Source organism: Tyto alba, unplaced genomic scaffold, assembly GCF_018691265.1.
Source record: "Tyto alba isolate M040663 unplaced genomic scaffold, T.alba_DEE_v4.0 Super-Scaffold_44, whole genome shotgun sequence".
Lineage (NCBI taxonomy): Eukaryota > Metazoa > Chordata > Aves > Strigiformes > Tytonidae > Tyto > Tyto alba.
Window position 1 is genome coordinate 2936260 of NW_024881320.1, and position 21723 is coordinate 2957982.

Genomic DNA, 21723 nt, shown 5'->3' on the forward strand with positions numbered 1-21723 from the left:
GGTGGGGAAAGTTCCGCTCAGGGCCGTATTGCAGGGAAACTGCGAAAACGGAAAATGTGGGAGCGGACCCCCCAGTTTTGAAGGTTTTTGGGGTGCGGTGGGGAGGGGGCCGGGCTGGGGCAGCGGGGCCGCCCCTGGCCGCGGAGGCGGAGCCGGGGGAGGCCCCGCGGAGCCGGGGGAGGTGCAGGGCGGTGGCGGGCGCAGCCGGGACGAGCACGGTACCGGGGAGCTGGGGGGGAGGTATGGGGGGGGAGGAGGACGGTGGGGCCGCTACCGGAGCTTGGCCCGGTGAGTGCTGGCTCAGGGTTGGGGGGTTTGGAGAGCTTCCCCCGCCCTCCCGGGATCGCCACGTCCTTCCCCTCGGGGGTCCCGCTCCGGGAGCGGGGGGTTGCCATGGTGGCTCCGGCCGGTGTGGGGGGAGGTTGGGGAGCCCCCGCCACAGCCCCCGGCCTTGTTCCACCCGCCGGCTCCAGGCCCCGCGGCCCCAGAGGCCGCCCAGCAAAGGGCCGGGGCGGGGGGGGGGGTCGGTTCCTCGGGGCAGCTCCCCCCGGTGGGCTCCGCTCAGCACCCGGCGGCTGGGAAGGAGGGTGCTGCCACCGGGACGGCACCTCCATCCCCGACAGCGGGTGACGAGGAGGTGTCGAGCCTCCAACAGCCACCACTGCTGTGATCCCACCAGGACCCCCGGTTGAAGGGAGAACAGCCCAGGGGCACGGGCAGAGCCACAGAAGCTCCAGTGGTCCAAGAGTGGCTTGTGCTGAGCTCCCCGGCCGGCTTTGGCCAAGGATGGATGCACGGGGAGCCCGGGGATGGGGATGTGGTTGTCTGCAGGGTTTTGTGGGTCAGGCAGTCTCCGTCAGGTTGCCCAAAGAGGAAGGAGGGTGAGCTGGCGGGGCTGCGAGAGCGGAACACGAGTGTAGAGGCAGACGGGGCATCTCTCGCAGCTGTTCACAGCACCGAGCTGCAACTGGGATCATCTGCAGGTTTGGGGTCGGTCCTGCCCCTTGCTGGGTGCCCACAGGGCTGGGCTGAAGCTGGGATACCCGAGGGTGAGGTTGGCTCTGTGGGGAGAAGAAATGGGGGAGGACAGCATCTCCCCCTGGCCAGGCTGAAATGGGGGGCTCACCTGCTTATTTTGCCTACAAGGCTGAAATAATAGTGGCCCCTCATGTTAATGAAGGCAAGTTATGGCTGTTCTTCAGCTTGGTGGTGTGGCTGGAGGGTGAGGATGCTCTGGTTAGCCTGGGGATAGCTGGGCTGCAACTGTGGCTGCCTGAAGGGATGAGGGCAGCTCTGGGAGCGCAGTGGAGGGTTTGTCTCAGACCTGACATAAACAGCAGCCGGTCCCGGCATGTAGGGGCTGAGAGAGGAAATGAAGGGGAAGAATTCTCCTGCTTCCACCTTCTGACCGATAACCACCATCGATCAGTGTCTAATAGGAGCACAATGGCTCTTTCCAAAGGGAAATAGGCAGCTGCCTCTTCATGCACCGTGAGATGTGAGATAAAGGCTGGTGGTTGGTTTGTTTTTTATTTGTTTGGTTGTTTGTTTTTTTTTTTTCCTCCTGTAACTGATGCTTTGTTTTGAGATGTTTGGAAATACCTCGCGAGGAAGTTCCTCGTTGTAGAGCAGCGTGACTGATAGGGGTGCAAACAGCACCGGGGGCTCCGCATCGCACCGTGGGAGGTGATGCAAAACAAGCGGCACCACCGTTAAGCAATTTCCCGTCAGCAGGGCCCGTCCACATCATGTCTGAAGGAAGCATCACGCTCTTGTCACGCTCGCTGTGGTGAAACGAGGGAGATTTGGCATCCTTGGTCAGCCCTGGGTGGGGAGGTGACACTCTGCTCTTGTCTCTCAGACGTTGGCAGGGGGATGCCAGCTTGATCCAGAACCATGTCCAGGTACCTGAAGCATTTCACGGTGGTGGGGGATGACCCCGTGCAGTGGAGCAATGACTATCAGAAATGGGAGGAGGAAGAGGAGGTGGTGGCTGGGGAGAAGCAGCCAGATTCGGAGATCAAGCTGGAGCCCACCAGGAGCCGCATCTCCTTCCAGGACATGATGAAAAAGCTCTTCAGCTCTCACAGGTTTCAGGTGAGGCAGAACAAACTCAGGCCAAAGGGAGATGAGGGGTGAAATTTGGCCAAAAGCACCCGGGACAGCAGAGCTGGTGTGGGATGGAGCTGAAGGCAAGCGGGGAGCAGTGCCTGCGAGAGCAGCTGCTGCCTCTGAGCTGGGCCATCCTGCCAGAAACGAGCCGCTCCGCAGCGGGCGCAGATGTTTCCTCAGCGGCGACAAGCCTCGGTGCACACTCGTCACGGTGCCAGCGGAGGCACGTGCTCTCCCCTGGCTCGAGCTCCCTGAGACCCCCCACGCCAAGCGACGGGAAACGGGTGCATTGGGTGGGGAACCAAGCAGTTTTGTGCGAGCGAGAGTTTGCAGGAAAAACCCACCAACCAGCAGCTGTGGGAGGGGGAGTCCTGGGTGGGAGTAACAGAAAGCTCCATAAAATGCAACCAGCCGAATCGGGGACACAGGGGAGGGTCTGGCCAGGCACCCTATGCGAGTGTTGGGCCATGTTTAGCTGCATCAGCTCCTATTGGTGATATGTCCATGTTGGGAGAGGGTTTCACATTGGTTCTTCTCCTCCAACAGATCTTGGTTGTCTGCTTGGTCATCCTGGATGCCTTGTTGGTTCTTGGGGAATTGCTTATGGACTTGAAAATAATCCATCCGGACAAATACAATATAACCCCAAAGGTAAAATGCAGGGAAGTGTCAATGTGAGCCATGATTTCCCTCTGGTGTTCAAAGCCCACTAGACAGGACAACCAGGCAGGCAGGACCTCAGCCTTCAGCCCTGCCAAGTGGGCAGCCACAGGCACAGCGGTGAAGGTCTCGCAGGGATTTGTGTGACAGCCCTGCAGCGTGCGGGGCTGACCTGGCTCGGCTCAGGCTTGTCCATGCAGCAGCTTCGTGTTTCCTTTGTGCTGCAGCAGAGCTGAACTGCTCTCGCCACCCTTCTCCCAGTCATCTTTACACCTCCTGGTCCAGCTTACCCAAAGCTGCCACATGCTTGCTCTCGTTGTCTCTTAGAGCAGACAAAAAGTCCCCAGCCCTTCTCCTTGTAGAGCCAAATTAGACATGCCCTTGAATGGTTGAGGTTTTCCTCCAACAGAGGAGGGTTTCCTGGCTCTAAACTTGTGCTGTCTTTTCCCAGGTTTTCCATTACCTCTCCCTTTCCATTTTAACCATCTTCCTGGTTGAGGTGGGGTTTAAAGTCTTCATCTACCGCTGGGAGTTCTTCCAACACAAGTTTGAAGTGCTGGATGGGATCGTCATCATCGTGTCATTCATCCTTGACATCATCCTCATATTCCGGGAGCACGAGTTTGAAGCTGTTGGGCTCCTGATACTCCTGCGGCTGTGGCGAGTGGCCAGGATTATCAACGGTAGGCATGTGCGGCCGGTTGGGAGCTTTCCCTGGTGTGTGGGCTGGATTTGCAGACCTTGCCTTGAATTATCTGGGCTCACATCTTTTGTTTCCTTCTCCAAGCCATCTGCGAGACCCTGGGGTCTTGCTTTTCCAGCAAACTCAGTTTTGCCCGTGTGGTTTTCGTTGCTGAAGTGCGGCCTTAATTAGGCTGTAATTTATTTGGAGCAGCAATAATCTGCTGCTTGTGTTGGTGTGATGCCTCAGTGAAGGGTACACAGCAGCTGACCTGGGCTAGCGGAGATCCCCAGCTCTAGCACGGCAGCATGGGCATGTTCCCCTAAAAACAACCCTTAATCTGTTCTTGCATCCTTTCCTCCTGGAGAGGGATGGCTCGTATCATAACTTCACATTGTGCGATCCTTTTTGCAGTGTTTTAACAGGGCAAAAGGGTACACCCCTGCCCTCCTGAATCTATTGATGTAGCAGAGTGGGTTTTACTGCTCTGACACTCTGCTGCCACTCTGTCATCCCCTCCAAGGATGCTGAAAGGAATGTCCTAATCTCACTCTGGATCTTTCTTGATTGGATTCAAAGGATTTACCATAAAAAGAATATAAAATGTCCCCAAATCAGACTTCACTGATTCTGCTGTTATAACTGTAAATTGTTGCAAAGATATAAACTTCTGAAACGAGTGTAGCTATTTTCTTCCTTCTCGGGGAAGAGATTTTGGGATTCAAAAAAAATGTGGCAATGAGATTATCCTTAACTCCTGAATGAAATCTCAGACCAGGTACTGTCCTGTGGCTACGAGTGCACTTTTGGTGAGTGCTCTGTACTTGACACAGCCCTACGTCTTTTAGCTGGAATAAAAGGAAAGGATGGGGCTGTGTTTGTCACCTGTAGCCCCCCACTGGCATTCTGATAGGGAAAATGTGCCTGATCAGTGGCAGTGGCTGAGAAGAGGGAAGATGTGAGAGCAGCTTGTGGCTTCTTTTTAGTTTGAAGTGAAAGTCAGAGAGAAACTGGATTTCTGTGCAGCTGCATAAGCCACGGGAACCTCAGTGTCTCTTAACACACCATTTTACAGCAGCAAAACAGTACTGCATGTACAAGTAAATCCCCTTACCCTTGGGTGCTTCTGGTTTTCCCCACAAGCTTTTCACCATGCCTGCCCGCTTTGAGCAACAGAAGGGACAAAGAAAATCTGCCCCAAGCTTTGGGTGTTGTGTGTCTAAGCCTGGGCACGGTTCACTGCCTTCAGTCACTGTTGATTGATAGGGACCAGGTTACAGGCAGGTGGGGACTGTTTGATGTTATCAATGCAAATAAGCAGCATTGCTGCTTTGTCTTCAGAGAAATAAACCCCCAAACCCCAAGCCTGCTGCCTGTAGCACTAGAAACACAGGCACGCATCAGTGCCTGCCTCCGTGCACGTTGTTCTGTCAGCAGCCGGCGGAGAGCTCTGTTGGGAAGTAAGAACATGATGTTCTTGATGCTTTTACCAAGTGCTTCTTTTTTTTTTTTTTTTTTTTTATTTCCCCTCTCCCCCCTCAGAAAAGGGTGGGAAGAAAATACCTCTACTGCGGGGGCTGACTTCACATGTAATAACCTAACAATATTTCTGTAGAGAAGCGACACCTCCGCTGTAATGAGAAACTGTGTGCCCTCACTGCAGTCACGCAAGGTGAAGCCAAAACCTTAAGGACCTGATGATGTGCCATGTCCTGCTCCAGGGCCAGATCGATCAGCCCCGGGGCGGCCGAGCCTTGTGCCCCAGGCTGTGCTGTGCACTGCTGTTAGAGCAAGGCTCCTGACTACATGAAACCAGCTAAAACACAGCCCCTCGTGGCAACAAAGCTGCCAGTTACATCCCCCCCAGGCTCTGCCAAGGGAGAAAATTCAAATTCAGGATTTGAATGACAGTCTGACTGATTAATTCAGCTCAGAGGCCAGACTGCCTCTTCCCAGCAGAGTATTGGTATCTGAATCCCTGGGGTGACTAATTTAAAACCCTCCTCATTAAGGAAAGCACTTGGGAAGGCTAGTTTGAAGATGACAGAACCAGAGCTCCAGAGGAACACGTTTAACTCGTTGAATACAGACCCTGTGTACTGTTAACCTCCTGCTAGTGGCTCTTTGTATACTGTAAAATGAATCCACTGTGAATTGTTTCACAGGAATAATTTTATCAGTAAAGACTCGCTCTGAACAACAAGTGTCCAAGCTAAAGCAAGCAAATCTGAAACTTGCAACAAAGGTTGAACAACTGGAACACAGCTGTGTAGAGAAGGTAAGAAAACGCTTTTAATTTAGGCATTTACCTACTGGAGAGTCCCCAGGACAAGCTGGTCTGGGATCCTTTTGCAAGGTTGCCACTGTCAGCTCAGTTTCTTCATCGGGAAGTTGTGGGGTAAGCTGGGCTAAAGAGCCACAACCCTGCCTGTCCCTACTGCTGCCCTACTTACTTCAGCCAGGTTGTGCTGGTTTACTGCAGCATGAGATATGTTTCAGCAGTGGGAAGATCTGTGGCAACCTGGGAGACTTTTTTAAGGTACGAGCTATATTAATGATTTGACTCTTGTCTCCAACAGGAGCAAGAAATTGAGAGGCTTACCAAGATATTAAAACAGCATGGACTCACCAGCGAGCAAAAATAGGAGGCCAGTTTCCTGAGGTGGGAAGTCTGCCCTGGAGAGTGCAGTGTTGAAACGTACCAGTTTGACCTGAAAGGTTTTCTTGTCTCCTTGCTTTCTCTTGTATAGTGTTGTCTGTAAACATTTTCTATTTGACCACACTTTGATTAGATCTTGGGATTGCAAAAATAATTTTGCTGGAAAATTAATCATGTGTACTCCCTGTAAACAGTGATTTCGTAAGATGTTTCTTGTACAGTTGTACAGTCAAAACTGCAAAATAATTTAATAAATACACATCTTTACAAGCTATACAACTACAAAAGTACCACTTAAAATAATTGAATTTTTCTATGATAACATGCTTTGTTTGTAACATCTTGCAGTACAAATAAGAACCCAAGCTGAAAAGGCCATTTCTTTTCTACAAGCTGACCGTTCATCATTATTACATCTCTTTGCCAACTATTTTTTTCGTATTGTTGGTAGTTTCCTCATTTCTGTTGCTGCTTGAGCCACTTTGTTATTTATATAATGTTCATTTCAAAAATACCAACATACCACTCCTTTAGTTCAATCAAATCAGCACCAAAATAGAGCAAACATGTGCCTTCTTACATCAAACAATGCCTTGTTCTCAACAGCAGATTTGAGTTTGGATGCTGTGTTCTCTCATCTCTTCTTCCATTTTAAGTGTTTGCTTGCAGCCCACTGGGCTTCAAAGTTCTTTTGTTTCCACAGCTCATAAATCAACACATTAAAAGAATTAGAATATATAAGAACAGATGTAGGTGAGTGGACTGCTGGGAAGAGGTAAGACTCCAGAAAAGCCATTAGAAAGTGCATTCTAAAGGACCAGGCTGGTGTTTGAACACAACATGAACTTTTTCAGGTACTAGAAGGTCCCTGTGGAGAAACTATTTTATAGCTGAAGAGTAAGATTCAGTAAGTGGGAATTCTGAAAGGTGACTGAGGCAGGTGTCTCCAACTGATATCAGCCACAGTTGGAAGGAAGGGTCACTGAGCTTTTCTGAAAGCATCACTTAACTGTGTGGATTTTTAAAGAAAGGTAATTAATTAGTGGTTTGGGAAAAATACCTAGAAATATGTGGCTTATTCATCTATGAAAACAGATAAAGGAGAGGCCTTATCTAATAGCACATGATTACTTTAATTAACAATTTAGCTCTGCTGTTCCCAGAATGATGAAACCTGGTTTCCTACAGAGCTGTAGTGTGTCCCTGTGCTCTTCCCTTCCCCTCCCGCCTCCGCGCTGCGAGGCAGGCAGCTCAGACTAGTGCTACTTTGGAGCATCTGATGGGCTGGAAGGCTGGGGCTGTATGTGTGCTGACTGGCCAGCTAGAACCACAATTGAGTTCATACTGTGACCTTTTTTCCTCTTGGCAGAGGTGTAATGAGGAACCCTCTGCTGATGTGGGGTTTTTTTCTGCCCTCAAGCTTCCGAGAACCCTCACAAGGGCTCACCCTTTCTCTCTTGGCCAATTTTAACCCAGTGTATCTATAATTTAGAAGAAACTGATGGCCCATCACAGTGACTGGATAAACCTTGCTTTAGGAAATGGCTAAAAATCAGAAAAGGCAGAAATATGGCTTTTCCTTTTTTTTTTTTTTTTGATGCATACTTACCTTAGACAAATGGAAAAAAAAAATCAAAGGGTAACTTGGCATTAATGGTGGGCCAAGCTTTATAGCCTGGCTCTGCAGGTGAAGAAATATCAGTGAAAACAACAGAACTTGTTATAGGAATAGTCCTTTCCCTCCCCAAGGGAAGCTGCAATGAAAATGCAAATGGTCATTAGCTTCAGTCTTCTCTTTGTAGCACTACTTTGTTTGGAGTAGGTTATATTTTCAGCTGTTATTTGTAATAGTTTTTTTTTTCATATACAGTTCCATGTTTCTTTTCATGAATGATGTATAGATTTTTACTGAAGTGTGTTTTGGCAAGCGGCCCACAGTTGTGTTTGAGTTGGAACAGAAACTGTTGGGTGCAATACATTCTAATATGAAGTGTTACCTTTAGATAAAGAGATTAACGGGGTCACTATCGCACAGCTAATACCTAAGCAAAACAAGCCATTCTTTTTATCTTCAATCACATAATTAAATTACATACCTGCTTCACTGTGGTGGTAGTGATTGTTGCTGTAACGTTCACTATTCTGGCTTGTGGATTGACTAGGGATCCATATTTAGTCCACTTCACTTCTATTTCAAATGATACTGGTATTTGGCATGAGCTCTGAAAAGTGTTATAAATTCTCTCATTGTCTGACTTGTACAAGAGGGACCACATTAATTATCCATCTTATTAAACTGGCAGAAGGCCCCCGGAAAGCTCACGCTGGGAGGTTACCAGAGCAACTACACCATGCCTGTGCCCTGGACTGCTGCCTGTGCGGGCAGCACAGGTGCTTGCAGCCTTGGCTTGGGTGTCCCTGCAGTTTCTCCATAGATGACAAACCAATTGTAACTGTACTTCAGGCAGGACTGTTCTACCTGAGGCAGGACTTTGGCTCTTAGTGATAGTGCTGAGCTGGCTCTTTTTAGTAGGAAGACTTATTTCGGTAATAACGCTGGGACAGTAGAAAATCCTTAACTCTGCCAGGGAAGAATTCTGAAGCCCTACAATTCTAAATATTTTTAAGTAGGTCTTCTTGAACTGTCAAGTTTCTGGTTATAGAAATCATTCTACTGCATAGCTGCAAAAGCATGCAAAAAACCTATACAGAAGCTGTCATTGAGAGGGTGCTGAGCACGCACTCAGCAGCGCTGCCTACCACCAACAGCAGGGACTGCGCCGCATCAGGAGGAGAAGGGCTGCTACAGAAGATGTGGAGAATAAACGTGGTGTTTGGCTCGCTGTTTCTGTCCTTTAAAGGATTCTTGCTATCCTATTCTAACCTGGTATAAGAGCACGAAGTAGAAACAGTGATCTGCTACTTCACTCTTTCAACATTGCCAGTTGTGTGCTTCATCCCATCTAAGCAGCAAGAGACTAAACTGTGACTAGAACTGGGTTGGTTTGTACCTAATGTATTGTCCTGATCCATAACTGAGGTGCCTGGATACCAGCTTGATTAAAAGTAAATGCTGGCCTTACAGAAACCCCTTGCTTTTTAATATTCCAGGAAGATTTACCTCCAGTTTGTTTCTGATTTTTTTTTCCTGAGGTCTGAGAAGCCTAAACTGATGCTGCAGTACAGGTATAGAACTTGGGAGAGAGGACAGTGAGAGCGAAGTTGGTGGTAGTGGTGTAACTCTTACCTGTTCTGAGGTGTAGAGGTGAGTTATAGGCACCCAGTCGAGCACATCCTGGGCTTGAGAATTTCCAAATGAGGCCACATATTCAGGAAAGCTTTGTCCCTTCAGTAAATCTAGAAGGGTCTGAGTCAAGGGCTGGCATTTCATAGCTGCTGTAATTCTTCCAGGAAAAAAAAAGATGAGTTAAAGCAAAATCCAGCAGTTTGGCACAGTAGTAATTTTTCCTTGCTCTCATGAACTGTTTAAGCCTTCTGGCTACAGTTGCTAATGTACACAATCTTATCAAGAGAAAGACCACTGTTAATTAAATGACATTTTTTATAATTAAATACTCCATTCCCAATACTCCTACAGCTGTATCAATGTCCCAGGACCTGAACAGATCCTAATGGAAAGGGTTGTCAGAGGGTTAAAAGCACTCAATAAAAAAAAAAGGAAATGTCCTCTTACCGTAACTTACAGCCTGATATCATGTTATAACCAAATAATACTGGGGTTCTGGCTCCCTGTGCTGACAGACAGTCCTGGTTGGATGTACTTTGCAGGATGGTAAGTTGACCGTATTTGTTAGTATTCTGAATGATGCCAGATGTAACACACAGTTAAAGGGAAATTCAACACGATGTATATCATGAAGAATCCTTACTCATATCCTTAAAATCTATCTGAAAGTGCTATAATAGCTCAAGACTCCTCTTACACTCTGAAGAAGCACTAGAGTGTACAATGAAGGTCTAAATCTAGCTCACAAAAAAGTTCCAGGAGATTGTAGTCAGGACTGAGTCATTTGCTACTTCTAAGACATAGCCAAAAAAAAGCACACTTTTACTTTTGGTGAAGAACAGATACATTTCCATGCTAGAAAGGGTTTGTGAAGACGGACTGGAATAAGTGCTGCAAACAAAATTTCAACAGGGAAAGGATATCCTTGTGGCCAGAAGCCCGCTCTTATAGGCAGTCCAACAACGTAACCAGGATTACCACTGAGAGGAACTGGCTTTGTATTTACCTGCAATGCAAACGTACAGTATTAGTTCTTATTCTGTACTGAAATGATTGGAAAACACAGAAATGTTTCCTTTATTTTAGGATTATTAACTGCCTTGAGCAATGATGGCCAACCAGGCTCAAACCACAACACAGTAGTAAGACTGCTCTGTAAGATTTTAACTGTTCTCTAACATTGGAGCAGGCTTTGCTTTCATTGGAAACAGTTATACAGAGTCACAAGATGACTCTTCTAAACGTGAAAAACAGACTTTAGAGACCTTTATTGCCCAGTCCTGAAATGCTGTCTTACTTGTGTGTCCAGGGCAAGTTACATTTTACCTTGCTGCTAACAATTGTTCTGATTCAAGTTTAATAAGTTTTGTAATTAAATGTCTTTCAGCAAGTCATCCGTAACATCTCTAGCAGTTACCTGAGTAAAGCTGATTTCAAAGCTCTGCTGTATTGAAATTGCTTCTTTGTTAATTGCCCCCAAGACAAAAGAAGCAGCTGCTTCTATTATTTCTCCTGCGTCTGTGTATGTAATGTGATAACTCACCTGAAAATTAAACATTTTAGATATTAATTAGAACAAATATGTAAGGTATGAAACTAGAAAAAAAAATAATTTAAACTATGTAAGTATTGTTTTCTTCCTTCCTTGCTTAAGAAACATTCAACTACGTGGTAGAGATATACTATATCCTCCAGAGGCTGGAGCCTCTTCAAAACTGACTTCTTGATAAACCCCTTCTAAGCCCAACATTCATCTATTTAAGATGAAAAGATGAGATGTTTTGCACTGTGTATTCCTGTCTCTGACACCACTGCGCCTGAAGTCATCTTCTCCCAAGCATAATGTAGATTCTAAACTCATATTATTGTCTGTTATGTCATACATACACGGTAATAACAGAAAAGGATTTCATCCTGTCTCCCTGTTATGTTGCATACAGTTATTATTTTGTTGCAAAACACTCTCTTTTATCCCAAAGTCAGTGTTTCTCCTGTCATGTTTGCTTTAGAGATGTTGCAATATATGGAAACTGTGCAAGGCCTTTCTCACATCTTTGTAATTTGTGAATCAGAAAATATTTGATGCATACATGCTTTCCATCAAACGTGAGGAGGAAAAGAACTGTCATACCTACCCCAAGAACTATATTTATGCACAGTTCATCCAAAATCACAGGGAGCCTGAGGACATCACTACCATTAAGTAAAGTCCGCATTCCATTCAGAGACTGGACAACTATGGACTTGACAGTAATATTAACCTGAAAAACAAATTCATGTCATTTCTGAATATTGTGTATAATTATTTTTGGCATTTTCTCTATTATTATACTTGTGACCCTTCCATGTTCTGTTCCACAGAGACAGCAGTCAGCTCTGAACAACTGCTGTGCTACATGTATTGCTGAAGTTCAACAAACGGTCCTGTTTTTAAGTAACTAGAGAGAGTTACTTAAAAAGAGAGAGTTTCATATGAAGGGGAATGCATCAGGCTTTAATGTTTGCTGGTAGCATATTATCTTGGAGTTGCTAAATATCATTATTGATAGCAAATGATAGAAATTTTGTAATTTAAAGATTAATGATAAATTCCCTGTTCTGATGAAGTCAGTGAAAAACCTCCACTGATTATCACTGAGTAAGAATTTTGCCCCCAGCTGTTCTAATCAAATTAGAAGGATACTTACCATCTGACTTGATTTGGGCACCTGGAGAAGAATAAAAGAACAAATTCAAACAATAGCAAAGGTATGACCTGTTACAAGTAGCAGTTAAGTAAAGCGCTTTAAGGCCTAACTGCTTTGCCTGTTTAACTCTGGACTGGTACATTAACTTTTACACTGTGGAAGTGATTGGATAAACACTACTGTATCCAGGTAGTGTGAAAATAACTGCCATTCTTTGCAGCTAGTAGGCAAAATCTTATTGTCAAACCCTCTACTTCCCCTGACAGTAACTGGAAAATTTCTTAGTGACTTCCATCAAGTCTAGCTTTGACTATATTCCCAATAAATATACAGTGCATTCAACACGCAGTAGATGAATCTAGTGTTTCCCTATTTGTACGCCCTATTTGTTACTCTAAGAAACACTGTACTTGCACCAGAAAGGTGACGAGAGAAAGGCATCTCAGTTTGGCATGACTGTTACTGTGCATATCAGTTTGACCTACTGAGGGCGTCAGAGAACATTGTTCTGATTGCAGATCTGGCAAAAACCCCTTGTAACTATTCATAGACTGCCAGTTTAGGAAGTCTGCCAGGCTGTTCATACCCAAAGAAATTAAGAGCTTTTGTTGTTCCATTCTGACAGTAATGAGTCCATAGTTTCATGGTCTCTAAACAAAGAGATGAGAAGCAAGTATCCCTCTTGTTACACAGCACATGAACATGCAGTTGCCCCACTAGAAAATTTCCACCAAATTTTCATGCAAAGGCAGAAATGTCAGACCAAGATCATCAATCAGGTCTGCAAAATACTCACATAGAGCACTCTTTTGTCAAAAGTTTTATTTTTGTGACTTCCTAACAAGTGTCTGATTCACATCTTTGGGAAAGGACCAAAAACTGGACTCTGACCATGGAGCAAGTTCTGCAGAATTATGACAGGATAGAGACCAGTCTGCTCATCTATCATCACAGCAGAGAACACATTCCTACAAGCTGGAGTCCTAAGCATGATGCAGGTGAAGTCTGTCACACACTGTCACATATTTATATCAACATCCTGACGTACAGCTCAGCCATCAGACACAGCTGTATGAATAAAAGTACTTGTAAAGATTAGACTCATCCTTCAGGGAGACATGCTGTTTCTGACTAGGGTAGAGGGAGTGATCACCGCACCTAAAATGCTATTTATCTGTGACGAGGATGACAGATTATGTTTCTGCAGACAGCACTCCAGTCTCACTGCTGCCTCCCACTGACTCACCTTCCCACCAGCCAGGGAGGCAAGCAGGGGCAGGCAGCAGCGCATTGCTTTGGCAGCTGCACAATACACAGTAACCACAGTGTGAAGCATCATGTCATGAGTATCTCGGCAGAGGGTTCCAAGCATCCCCCAATGCCCCTTGGTTCTGCTGGACAGGCCAGGGTAGAGAGCAGAGGTTAACTGCAACCATTGCAAAGACCTTCCTATCACTCAAGTTGCCCAGCCTGGCAGTGAGTATGGGCTCATACTGATGGGGTTTTCTGGAGGAAGTGGTGTACCAGTCTTCTTAACTGGGGTTCCCAGCAAGTCTCCCTGGGTTGATGTGTTTTGCTATTTCTTTTGATGGCAGCTCCACCTGCTGGCACTGGAAGGGCTCCCTGCTCTGCTCTGAGACCACCCTGTCCCTAATAACAAGTCACCATTCTATTGTCACATCCCACCTTCAGCTCCATTTGGGAATGGGAGCTTCCTACAGACCATCTCTAGCATCTATTCAGCCTTCTCCAGTTCTTGCATCTGATCCCTCCTGAATGCCCAATGTACTTTGGACAGAAATCCGACCTCTTCTAAGCTGGGCTGTTGTAATTGCCAAGCAACACATGGGGAATGTGTTAGGTACTGTTCTAGAGGAATTAACCTTTTAATTCAAAAACATTCACCTGCTTGGAGCCTGTTCTGAGGCATGCTTTTTCTTTTCTGGTTCTGCAGCCTCCAAAAACTCTAATTTTGGGTGTGTGCACACCCATGTGCACAGAGTTTTCTCTACCTCTTCCACAGCAGGATGATCAAAAGCTAACATCTGTGGGCAATCATCTGCTGATTTCAACGAGGTCCTCAATGATCAGGAGAATGATCCCACCTGTGAGAATGTGAACTACTTAGTGGGCTTTCCTTTCCTGTTGATAACTTTGGAATCCATGAGGAGACAGGAAGGGGTCTTTATGCAGTCACTCACTGAAGAGTAGTAATTAAATTAATTTAAATAATTACATAAATTAAAAATATTGTAATGGTGGAGAGTGTGCTATTTCTTGATGACCTTCAGCTTCTGGAAGGAGTTAAGGTATTATGTATTTCACTTTAAATTTTGCATGCATGATTTGTCTTCCAGAATATCTCTAAAGGGGATTTATTTATACATAAGACATCATCTTTGAGTTCAAAAAGGAATGAAAAAGTAAGCTTATCTTTGAAAAACAACCACAGACTGGATTTGGTAGTAGGCTGGATACAAACAAATTTGCTCTCAGTGGGGTAAAAGGTGATGTTCTTTGAGGAGTATAAGGAAGGCTTAGCATGTGTGTGCAGTATCTCACTATTAAGAACTGAGGCTTGTAAGAAAAGTATATATGCAGAGGATTAAACCATATAGGTTCTTCTTAAATACAAATTTATCAACTCTTTAAAACCCAGACTTCTTAGAATTATGCACTCTGGTAATAGGCTTCTTAGAAAAGCTTGAACATGCACAAAAGCATAAAACTGCTGCCACTGCGGTAAGTGTTAGCTCAGTGACACAAGCTTTTCTCTTCAAGACCACTATTTTTGTGGGCTAAGCAGAGAAGACTAAATGCTTCTGTTGCCGAAGCCTGAAATAAAAACATTTCCAAAGGCTTTCTGCATAAAAATCAGTTATATAGGGAGATTTTTAATTCCCAACCCACAATTTAAAACTCGAAATAAAACATCCTATCCTTTAGCAAATAGAAGCTTCTTAATTCTGGAGACACAAAAAGAAATGTAATATCAACAGTCAGCTATATGACCATTTCAAATCATACTTACTGCTAAAATGCTGGCGTTGATATAGAACAGCATACTAACTGCTTGAATGTTGCCACATTTTTCCACACTTGCTAATCTAGTGCATTTTGTAGCCTGGTTTACTAAAAATCCTGGAAAAAAGTCACAAAGTATTACTGAACCAAATTAATGAGTAATTATAAAAAGCAGGAATAAAAAACAAAACAAGAACCTCAAGTATAAGCAAAAGTGAAAATAAACAGAATTTCTATTGCAGACAAGATTTTATGTAAGATAGTAAGAACATACCTCCTTAAATTCTCCAAAATGCTATGAGACAAAAATACTACATTTTAACAATAGATACTTAATAAAAGCTACAAGGTTTATGACTTCATTTTGGAGATCTCATAAAGGGTTGTTCTTTCACAAGAGACTTCAGTTTTCTTATGGTCATCATGATGATTGTTAGATTGTTATGATAACACATTTAATAATAACAGGGGGGCTTGGAAAAGGCAGGTGTGTGGGTTTTGTTGTGATTGTGGCTTTTTTTTTTTTTCTTCCCTTCTCCTGCTGCAGATTTTCAGGAAACTGTGTGAAAGGTTAAAATGTAGGGCTCAAGCCTGCAAGTCTGACTTGAGTTGCATTCAGGCTGTGAAAGGAACCTCATTGTGCCAGAGGGACATCTTACAAAGGTTGCCCAGTAAGGTCTTCGTTTCTGTAATAGCCTCTCCCCTCGTGATGTCACCCTTGTACTATTTTATTCAATCAGTTATGTCAACTCGAAGGTCTTTTGTTGGATAAACAACCCATTAACAAGACTCTGAAGGATTTACATATCTAACTTTGAATGTTTAATATAGATGCAATGCAACTTCCAAACTATGTCTAAAAAAAAACCAGAGAAAGAGAAGTTATCTGAAAACATCTGTTCATGAATCTTTATCTGAATTTACGTTTGTGTATGTGTCAATTTACTGGCTAAGCTCAAATCAGAGCAGAATACTCTAAAGCAAATAAACTGGAATTCAAATGCATTTTCCAACCTGCAGGATTCGCATCAGAGCACCAAGAGGAGACAACAGGACTAGGTAGTCTTAGAAATGCATCCACTGTCTGTATAGGAACACCATACTGCCAAATAAAACAACATATTTAAGTCTAGAAGTGTGTTGCAGTCCATGGAAAGTTTCAGAGTATTTATATTAACAATAAATCTGAATAAAAGTAATACTTATTTCCACTATATTTGTCAATACTGTATACTACTTTGTGCATCAATTCTTAAGCCACTATTAAAAGCTTTATGTTTACAAAAGCAGAACAGCTACTTATTTTTCAAAGATCTTAAAAAGCTAGTTCACTTTTTAAGTAAGCTAACACAAAATGCTACACTTCTTATTTTTACATTTCTATATTTAAAGGCCAAAATAAAGTTTGTCTTTTCCAGAACTGCATTTGTAAAAAAGACAGAAACAATGCTCACTTGTTCTTTTACAGAACAATCTAATACTAATTGAATCAGATAACTATTTACCTTGTATCCGTAAGTTTCATTCGCATCAGAAGGATTTTGAGCAGCTGTGTTCATATTCCAGCTGTCAGGCTCAGCACTGAAAGAAGCACTTCCAAACTGTTTAAGCAACTGATCAAAATTTTCAGGAGTAGGCATTTCAGGAGAACTGAAGGAGAGTGCTTGTTTATCTGTCAAAATATTTTAAAGAATGAGATAACTATTAAGACAAAAGATACAGAAACAGTATATAGTAACAATTTTTCCTTCTGGAGTTGTTCAAGACTCAGTTACAGAATAATATCAATGCAACTTTTCTTTAAGAAAAACTTTCTCTTTTCTCTATGAGAAGAGCTAGGCGATATCTTAATTCATCATTTCACCCCGATCCATGAAAGCACAAATGTAAACTTAAGAAAAAAGGTAAGTCCCTTTCTTTCAAAATCATGTTTTCTAACAGCATATGTTCCAAAACAAAGACATGCTAATTAACGTCTACAGTTTCCATGCTAAGTACTCAGATGATAGTCATAATTAAGAGAATATTGTATTGATCACTTCTTAAATTCCCTGCAAGTCAGTTCAAAGCTGGGCATAAAGGATTTGTAGCACTGGTAACTATTACATACTTACAGTAACGGATCAGGAAGGAGTTGGTTTTCCATGAAACAACTTCAAATGTGATTTATTTGATGCTAAATTCTTTAAACAAAAACTAAACCCAACCCCCTTTTTTTTTTCCAATAAAGATTACTAATAGTATGAGATGTTTTAACTCCATAGTTTCACAAGTGAAGGGATTACAACATAAGGACTGTGAGCATACAGAATAACTAGTTTTCTGACAGGTTCAGTTACTTTTAATTTTAGCCTCTTTCTGGTACCTAAAAATCTTATAAAAATGCTTAATATTGCACAATGCTTAATATTGGCAACAACTCTACTTACAGTTTGTAGCATGAATGCAAAAAACACTGGGATTGACTTGGTCAATTAATTTAAATATCCTTTCTGGGGGATTTGCTTCAACATCAAGTGAATATATAGCAGCTTTCTGACTACAAAGACGGTTGTCACCTCTGCAAACAATAATAATAAAATCAATAACCCACTAGAAGTTAGTACTGACCATATGTTAAAGTTCTTTTTTTGTATTGAAGCAGCATCAAAAAAAGCACTAGAGATTACTCTAACACAATTTAGATAGCAATTGTGCCGCCTTAGAATGTTTATATTGTTTTATATTGTGTGATTAGTAATAAATAAAAGAATTCTCCAACATGTTTTATCTAGCAGAGGAAATTGTGTAAGCAGCAACATGAAGGAAAGGTAAGAGACAGACCAGGGGGAAGGGAAGAGCCTGACAGTAATAATATTAGAGCTAAAATGACAATTTGGATGGGATCCAGATGGTATGAGACACCACAAATACAGGGTGCACCACCAGCTATACACGACTCAGAAGCGCTTTTATTTATGTAACGCAAGTGGGAAGTATGACCTTTAGGGTAACATGATGGCATGTAAACCAGAAAAAAGGTCAGCTTTGTGAATACTGGAATAATATTCACTTTCAGGTGCTGCGGGGGAAGCAGGAAAAAGTCCTACTTGACATGCACATAAAAGAAGTGACAGAGTGAGAAACAGGGAGGTGAAATAACCCATCCAGCCTAGGAAAGGTGTTTGTAGATGTGCCATGGTTCATCACCAACAGCCCAGAAGTGCAGTAGGCTGCACAGCGAATGTGCCAGTTCATACCCTGAAGAGTACTGGTGTGTCCTACATGCTAGAAATACAAGATGATGATCCCTATCAAACTGGTACTCAGGCAGGGTTAAAGCAGTCAAGGACAGATACCGAAGAAGTGAAATGACTTTTAGAAAATTACTTTTTAAACATAGAGCTAAACGTTTCCATGAGGTGAACCATTTGTTAGTAGGCTCACATCATAAATCAAACACACTTTTTCTGCTGTTTCAGAGACCACATAGCCTCTTAATTGTGATCAAACCTTTTCAGTAACTAATACAATTATGCAAATGTATATAAATCTAGATGTAAATAATGAGATCCACAGTACTTGCAGTCGTTGAAAATCCCATGGATTTTCATGCAAAACGAACATTTTACACAAAAGAATTTTGAGAAAGAAACACAATTTAATTTTACACATTTTTAGTTGACAAAGAAAGAATAGTCATCCAAGACAATTAAACTGTCACTCAGGAAGGCGTTGATTAGACCTTTCTGATATATATAAATATCTATAAATGGGTAGCAGTAGTCATCATGTGCGAGAACAATAAGAAACCACAGTCTGGGATGACTGCTAATTCAAATTCCAAAGCACCAAGAATAAACCCCAGTGTTCAGATTGGCATAATTTATGCAGGAGGTGGGTTGAAGAGCTGTACTTATTGTTCTGAGAAGTCATCAAGAGATTTTTTACATTATAGTTTTGAAGTGAGCTTTCTGAACTCCTTTTTGAGAAGATGAAATTGGGTGAAGGTGTTTTCAGATCAACTGTAAACAGCAAGGAAACAACTATCGGCATTACTTTATTGATATAATGTTACATTTTACTGTTTATAAAGGGCCAGACTGGCAGTGAGGCAGCAGGCTGGCATGCTGACTTGTAAAACGAGGATAAAGAATGATGCTCGCGCTACTTCATTAAGCCCTGAATTGCTCGAGTTTCTACCTGGTATCATAAACCGTAATGAAAGAGGTTACTGATAAATTGCTGATGACCTGTGGAGGTGGCCAGATGGTCCCATGGTATTAGCTTTCTTAACTTCCAGACACTGCATTATATTGATGAAAGTCTGAAGATCCATTATTCTTCCCCCAACAGAAGGCATCACCACTTAAGTGCCCACAGACAGCAGCACAGAGAAAGAGGTGAAAAGCAAGGGGCACAAGTTTAGAAAAGAGGGAATAAGTGAATGAGAAACTGGGGTGGGAGACCAATTTGCTGTTCTACCTGATTGGGGCCAAAAGTTTGCAGGCCTAGTGCGGGAAGGACTGGTGAAAGGGCAGGCAGGAGTTAGGATGGCAACAGGAAGGGGGGTTAGGAATTAGTAGAGAAGAGGATAGAGCCCTTACAAACACATGCAGCAAATAAAATGAGATTTTGTATTTCATGTAGCTATTTATCCACTTACGTGACAATAGGAACTGAACATGTAGTAAAGAGACTGAAATCGGCTGCGCTGCAATCAGGGTCACAGCAGCAATTTACATCACACTGTGCCACCAACAGATCACAAACACACAGCTTGGCAACTGGAGGAGAGATTTAAATTAGAATTAGAATTGGAACTTTACACATAACAGCATGTTCCCTAACACTTTCATTTTTCACGCCGCCTTATTTTTGACAATGGTCAAAAGTCTACAGCCAAATTCACGTGCTTTTTTTTTAAGTCATTTTTAAAAGACATCTTTTCTCCTACTTAGCAAATCTATTTGGAACACAATAACAAAACCAAGGGCATACTAAAGTCTGATGGTGCGTTCCCTGTGACATCAAAAAAGGCAACTTAATAGGAATTTTGAATGTATGAGAATATACTCAGCTCTGCAGAGGAAAAAAACGAGATACAAGTCAGGTATGCTTACCTACTTGTTTCAGCTTATGGGGGGGGGAAACAAACAACAAAAAACAACAAACAAAAAACAAAACCAAAAATGATGTGATAGAGCAGTGAGATGTTTACAAGCATTATGTCCCAGGGTCCAGCAATATATTTTCCACATGTACCAACATAACCATAGCTGACTTATTTGTTTTTTCTGTCTTTAGATACTGTGAAATATTATAATAATACAGAAAGTAATTGCTAGCAATACTATAAACTCTCTCAATAAAATATATCTGGCAACTTCTTAAAACATTCTTAGGTTCTCAAGTTTATAAATTCAAAGAACAGATATTATTCTACTGAACTGTTTTTGAGAGTTGCTGTTCTATAATAAATCTAGAGTTAAGAATAGTACAGAATGAAGAAAATTAAGACCAGTGCTCCACAGGCAAAACATTCAAAGAACACTCATTTTCATAACTAGTGCTTCTTTTACTTCAGCTTGACCGTTGCCTGTTTCTCTATAGCCTCCTGGATGCTCTCTGACCATCTGAACAGTATCCAGGTATTTCCTGGAATCTCTGAAGTTCTGACTGTTCCAGTTTAGCACTGGAATCCTTAGCTCACCTCGTAAACAAGAGAAGTTTAAACACAGATGATTAGATTGCAATGCTGTGTCTCTGAGATCAGGGATTTAAGTCTCTTCCCTAAGGAGGTACACAGTGGGACGTGTTTAATTTGGCAAGTAATCTAGGGAAGCTGAACCGATGGCAACAACACTGGGAAATCAAAAGATCAATAAAAGTATACCTGCCAATTAGAAGACAGTGGGAAACACCTTGACAGCACAATAACAAGTTGTGATCTATATTGCTGTAGCACCCCTATATATCCACAGAGCCAGGGCTGAATTAGGAGTTTCAAGGCAAACTGTGTGCAGAAATGTGTGTCAGTGGAGCTCTCTGAGCACAGCAGGGGTGAGGCTGGGTCGGCTGTGCAGGGCCAAGCTCTGCCCGCTGGGCTCAGAGCAGGGTGTTGGAGGGTGGTAGGGGAGCCCGTCCTCTGTCAGCACGAATGCACAGGCCCGTGCACGCTGGAATTTGCGTGCCCAGTACCCCGAAGCTCTGGAGGGTGTTGCTGAGCCTCCCTGAGAAGGCTCCAAGCCTTGGCTGGAGTGGAGGGTGGGGTGCTCAGAGCTCCGCTGCAGCACAGCCCTGTCGAATCTCCAGGGAGACACAGGGCAGCTGCAATGCGAGCCGGAGGAGGGCCAAGCCCCCCGTGGAGACTGGAGGCCCAGGAGAGGCCGTGAGCCCAGGAAGTCACCGGTGCCCCGCAGACCCCGACCCACAGGGCACCCACCGTCTGTGACCGGGGCCGGCCCGCTGCGGGTCCGTGCCCCGGCGGCAGTGCGGATCTCCGGTGAGTCTGCGGAGCCCGCCTCGCTGGCGACAGGATCTACGCTGGACTCCGCTACCCAGAGCGGCAACAAAAGGAGGAAAACCCCAAACCTCAGCGCCGCGGCCATGGCGGCCGCCCCTAGCAACGGCGCGGTTACTAGGAAGCGCGAAGCATCACGGGAAGGGTGTG

At 43.7% G+C, this 21723-nt stretch overlaps 2 protein-coding genes across 6 annotated transcripts; one reads left to right on the forward strand and one right to left on the reverse strand.

The window, feature by feature from the left end:
- On the forward strand, positions 1 to 6387 carry HVCN1 (hydrogen voltage gated channel 1). 5 transcript variants are annotated; one of them, XM_033008242.2, is made up of 6 exons: positions 1 to 83; positions 1862 to 2097; positions 2659 to 2763; positions 3224 to 3455; positions 5620 to 5732; positions 6034 to 6387. In XM_033008242.2, exons 2-6 carry the CDS (start codon positions 1897 to 1899, stop codon positions 6097 to 6099), a joined length of 717 nt encoding a protein of 238 aa, XP_032864133.1. In that variant the 5' UTR covers positions 1 to 83; positions 1862 to 1896; the 3' UTR covers positions 6100 to 6387. The 5 variants fall into 5 exon arrangements, with proteins under 5 accessions (XP_032864133.1, XP_042661210.1, XP_032864132.1 ...); XM_042805276.1 differs by lacking the exon at positions 1 to 83 and adding an exon at positions 135 to 218; XM_033008241.2 differs by lacking the exon at positions 1 to 83 and adding an exon at positions 517 to 1049.
- A 29-nt stretch (positions 6388 to 6416) lies between these two features.
- On the reverse strand, positions 6417 to 21676 carry TCTN1 (tectonic family member 1). The gene is made up of 14 exons (XM_033008240.2): positions 21496 to 21676; positions 19717 to 19837; positions 17501 to 17631; positions 16577 to 16743; positions 16086 to 16173; positions 15079 to 15188; positions 12048 to 12068; positions 11496 to 11621; positions 10778 to 10903; positions 10284 to 10366; positions 9808 to 9948; positions 9361 to 9517; positions 8210 to 8335; positions 6417 to 7867 (listed from the first exon to the last, which is right to left on the reverse strand). The coding sequence occupies exons 1-14, from the start codon at positions 21659 to 21661 to the stop codon at positions 7724 to 7726; spliced, it is 1707 nt and encodes a 568-aa protein (XP_032864131.1). The 5' UTR covers positions 21662 to 21676; the 3' UTR covers positions 6417 to 7723.
- Between the last annotated feature and the right edge of the window lie 47 nt (positions 21677 to 21723).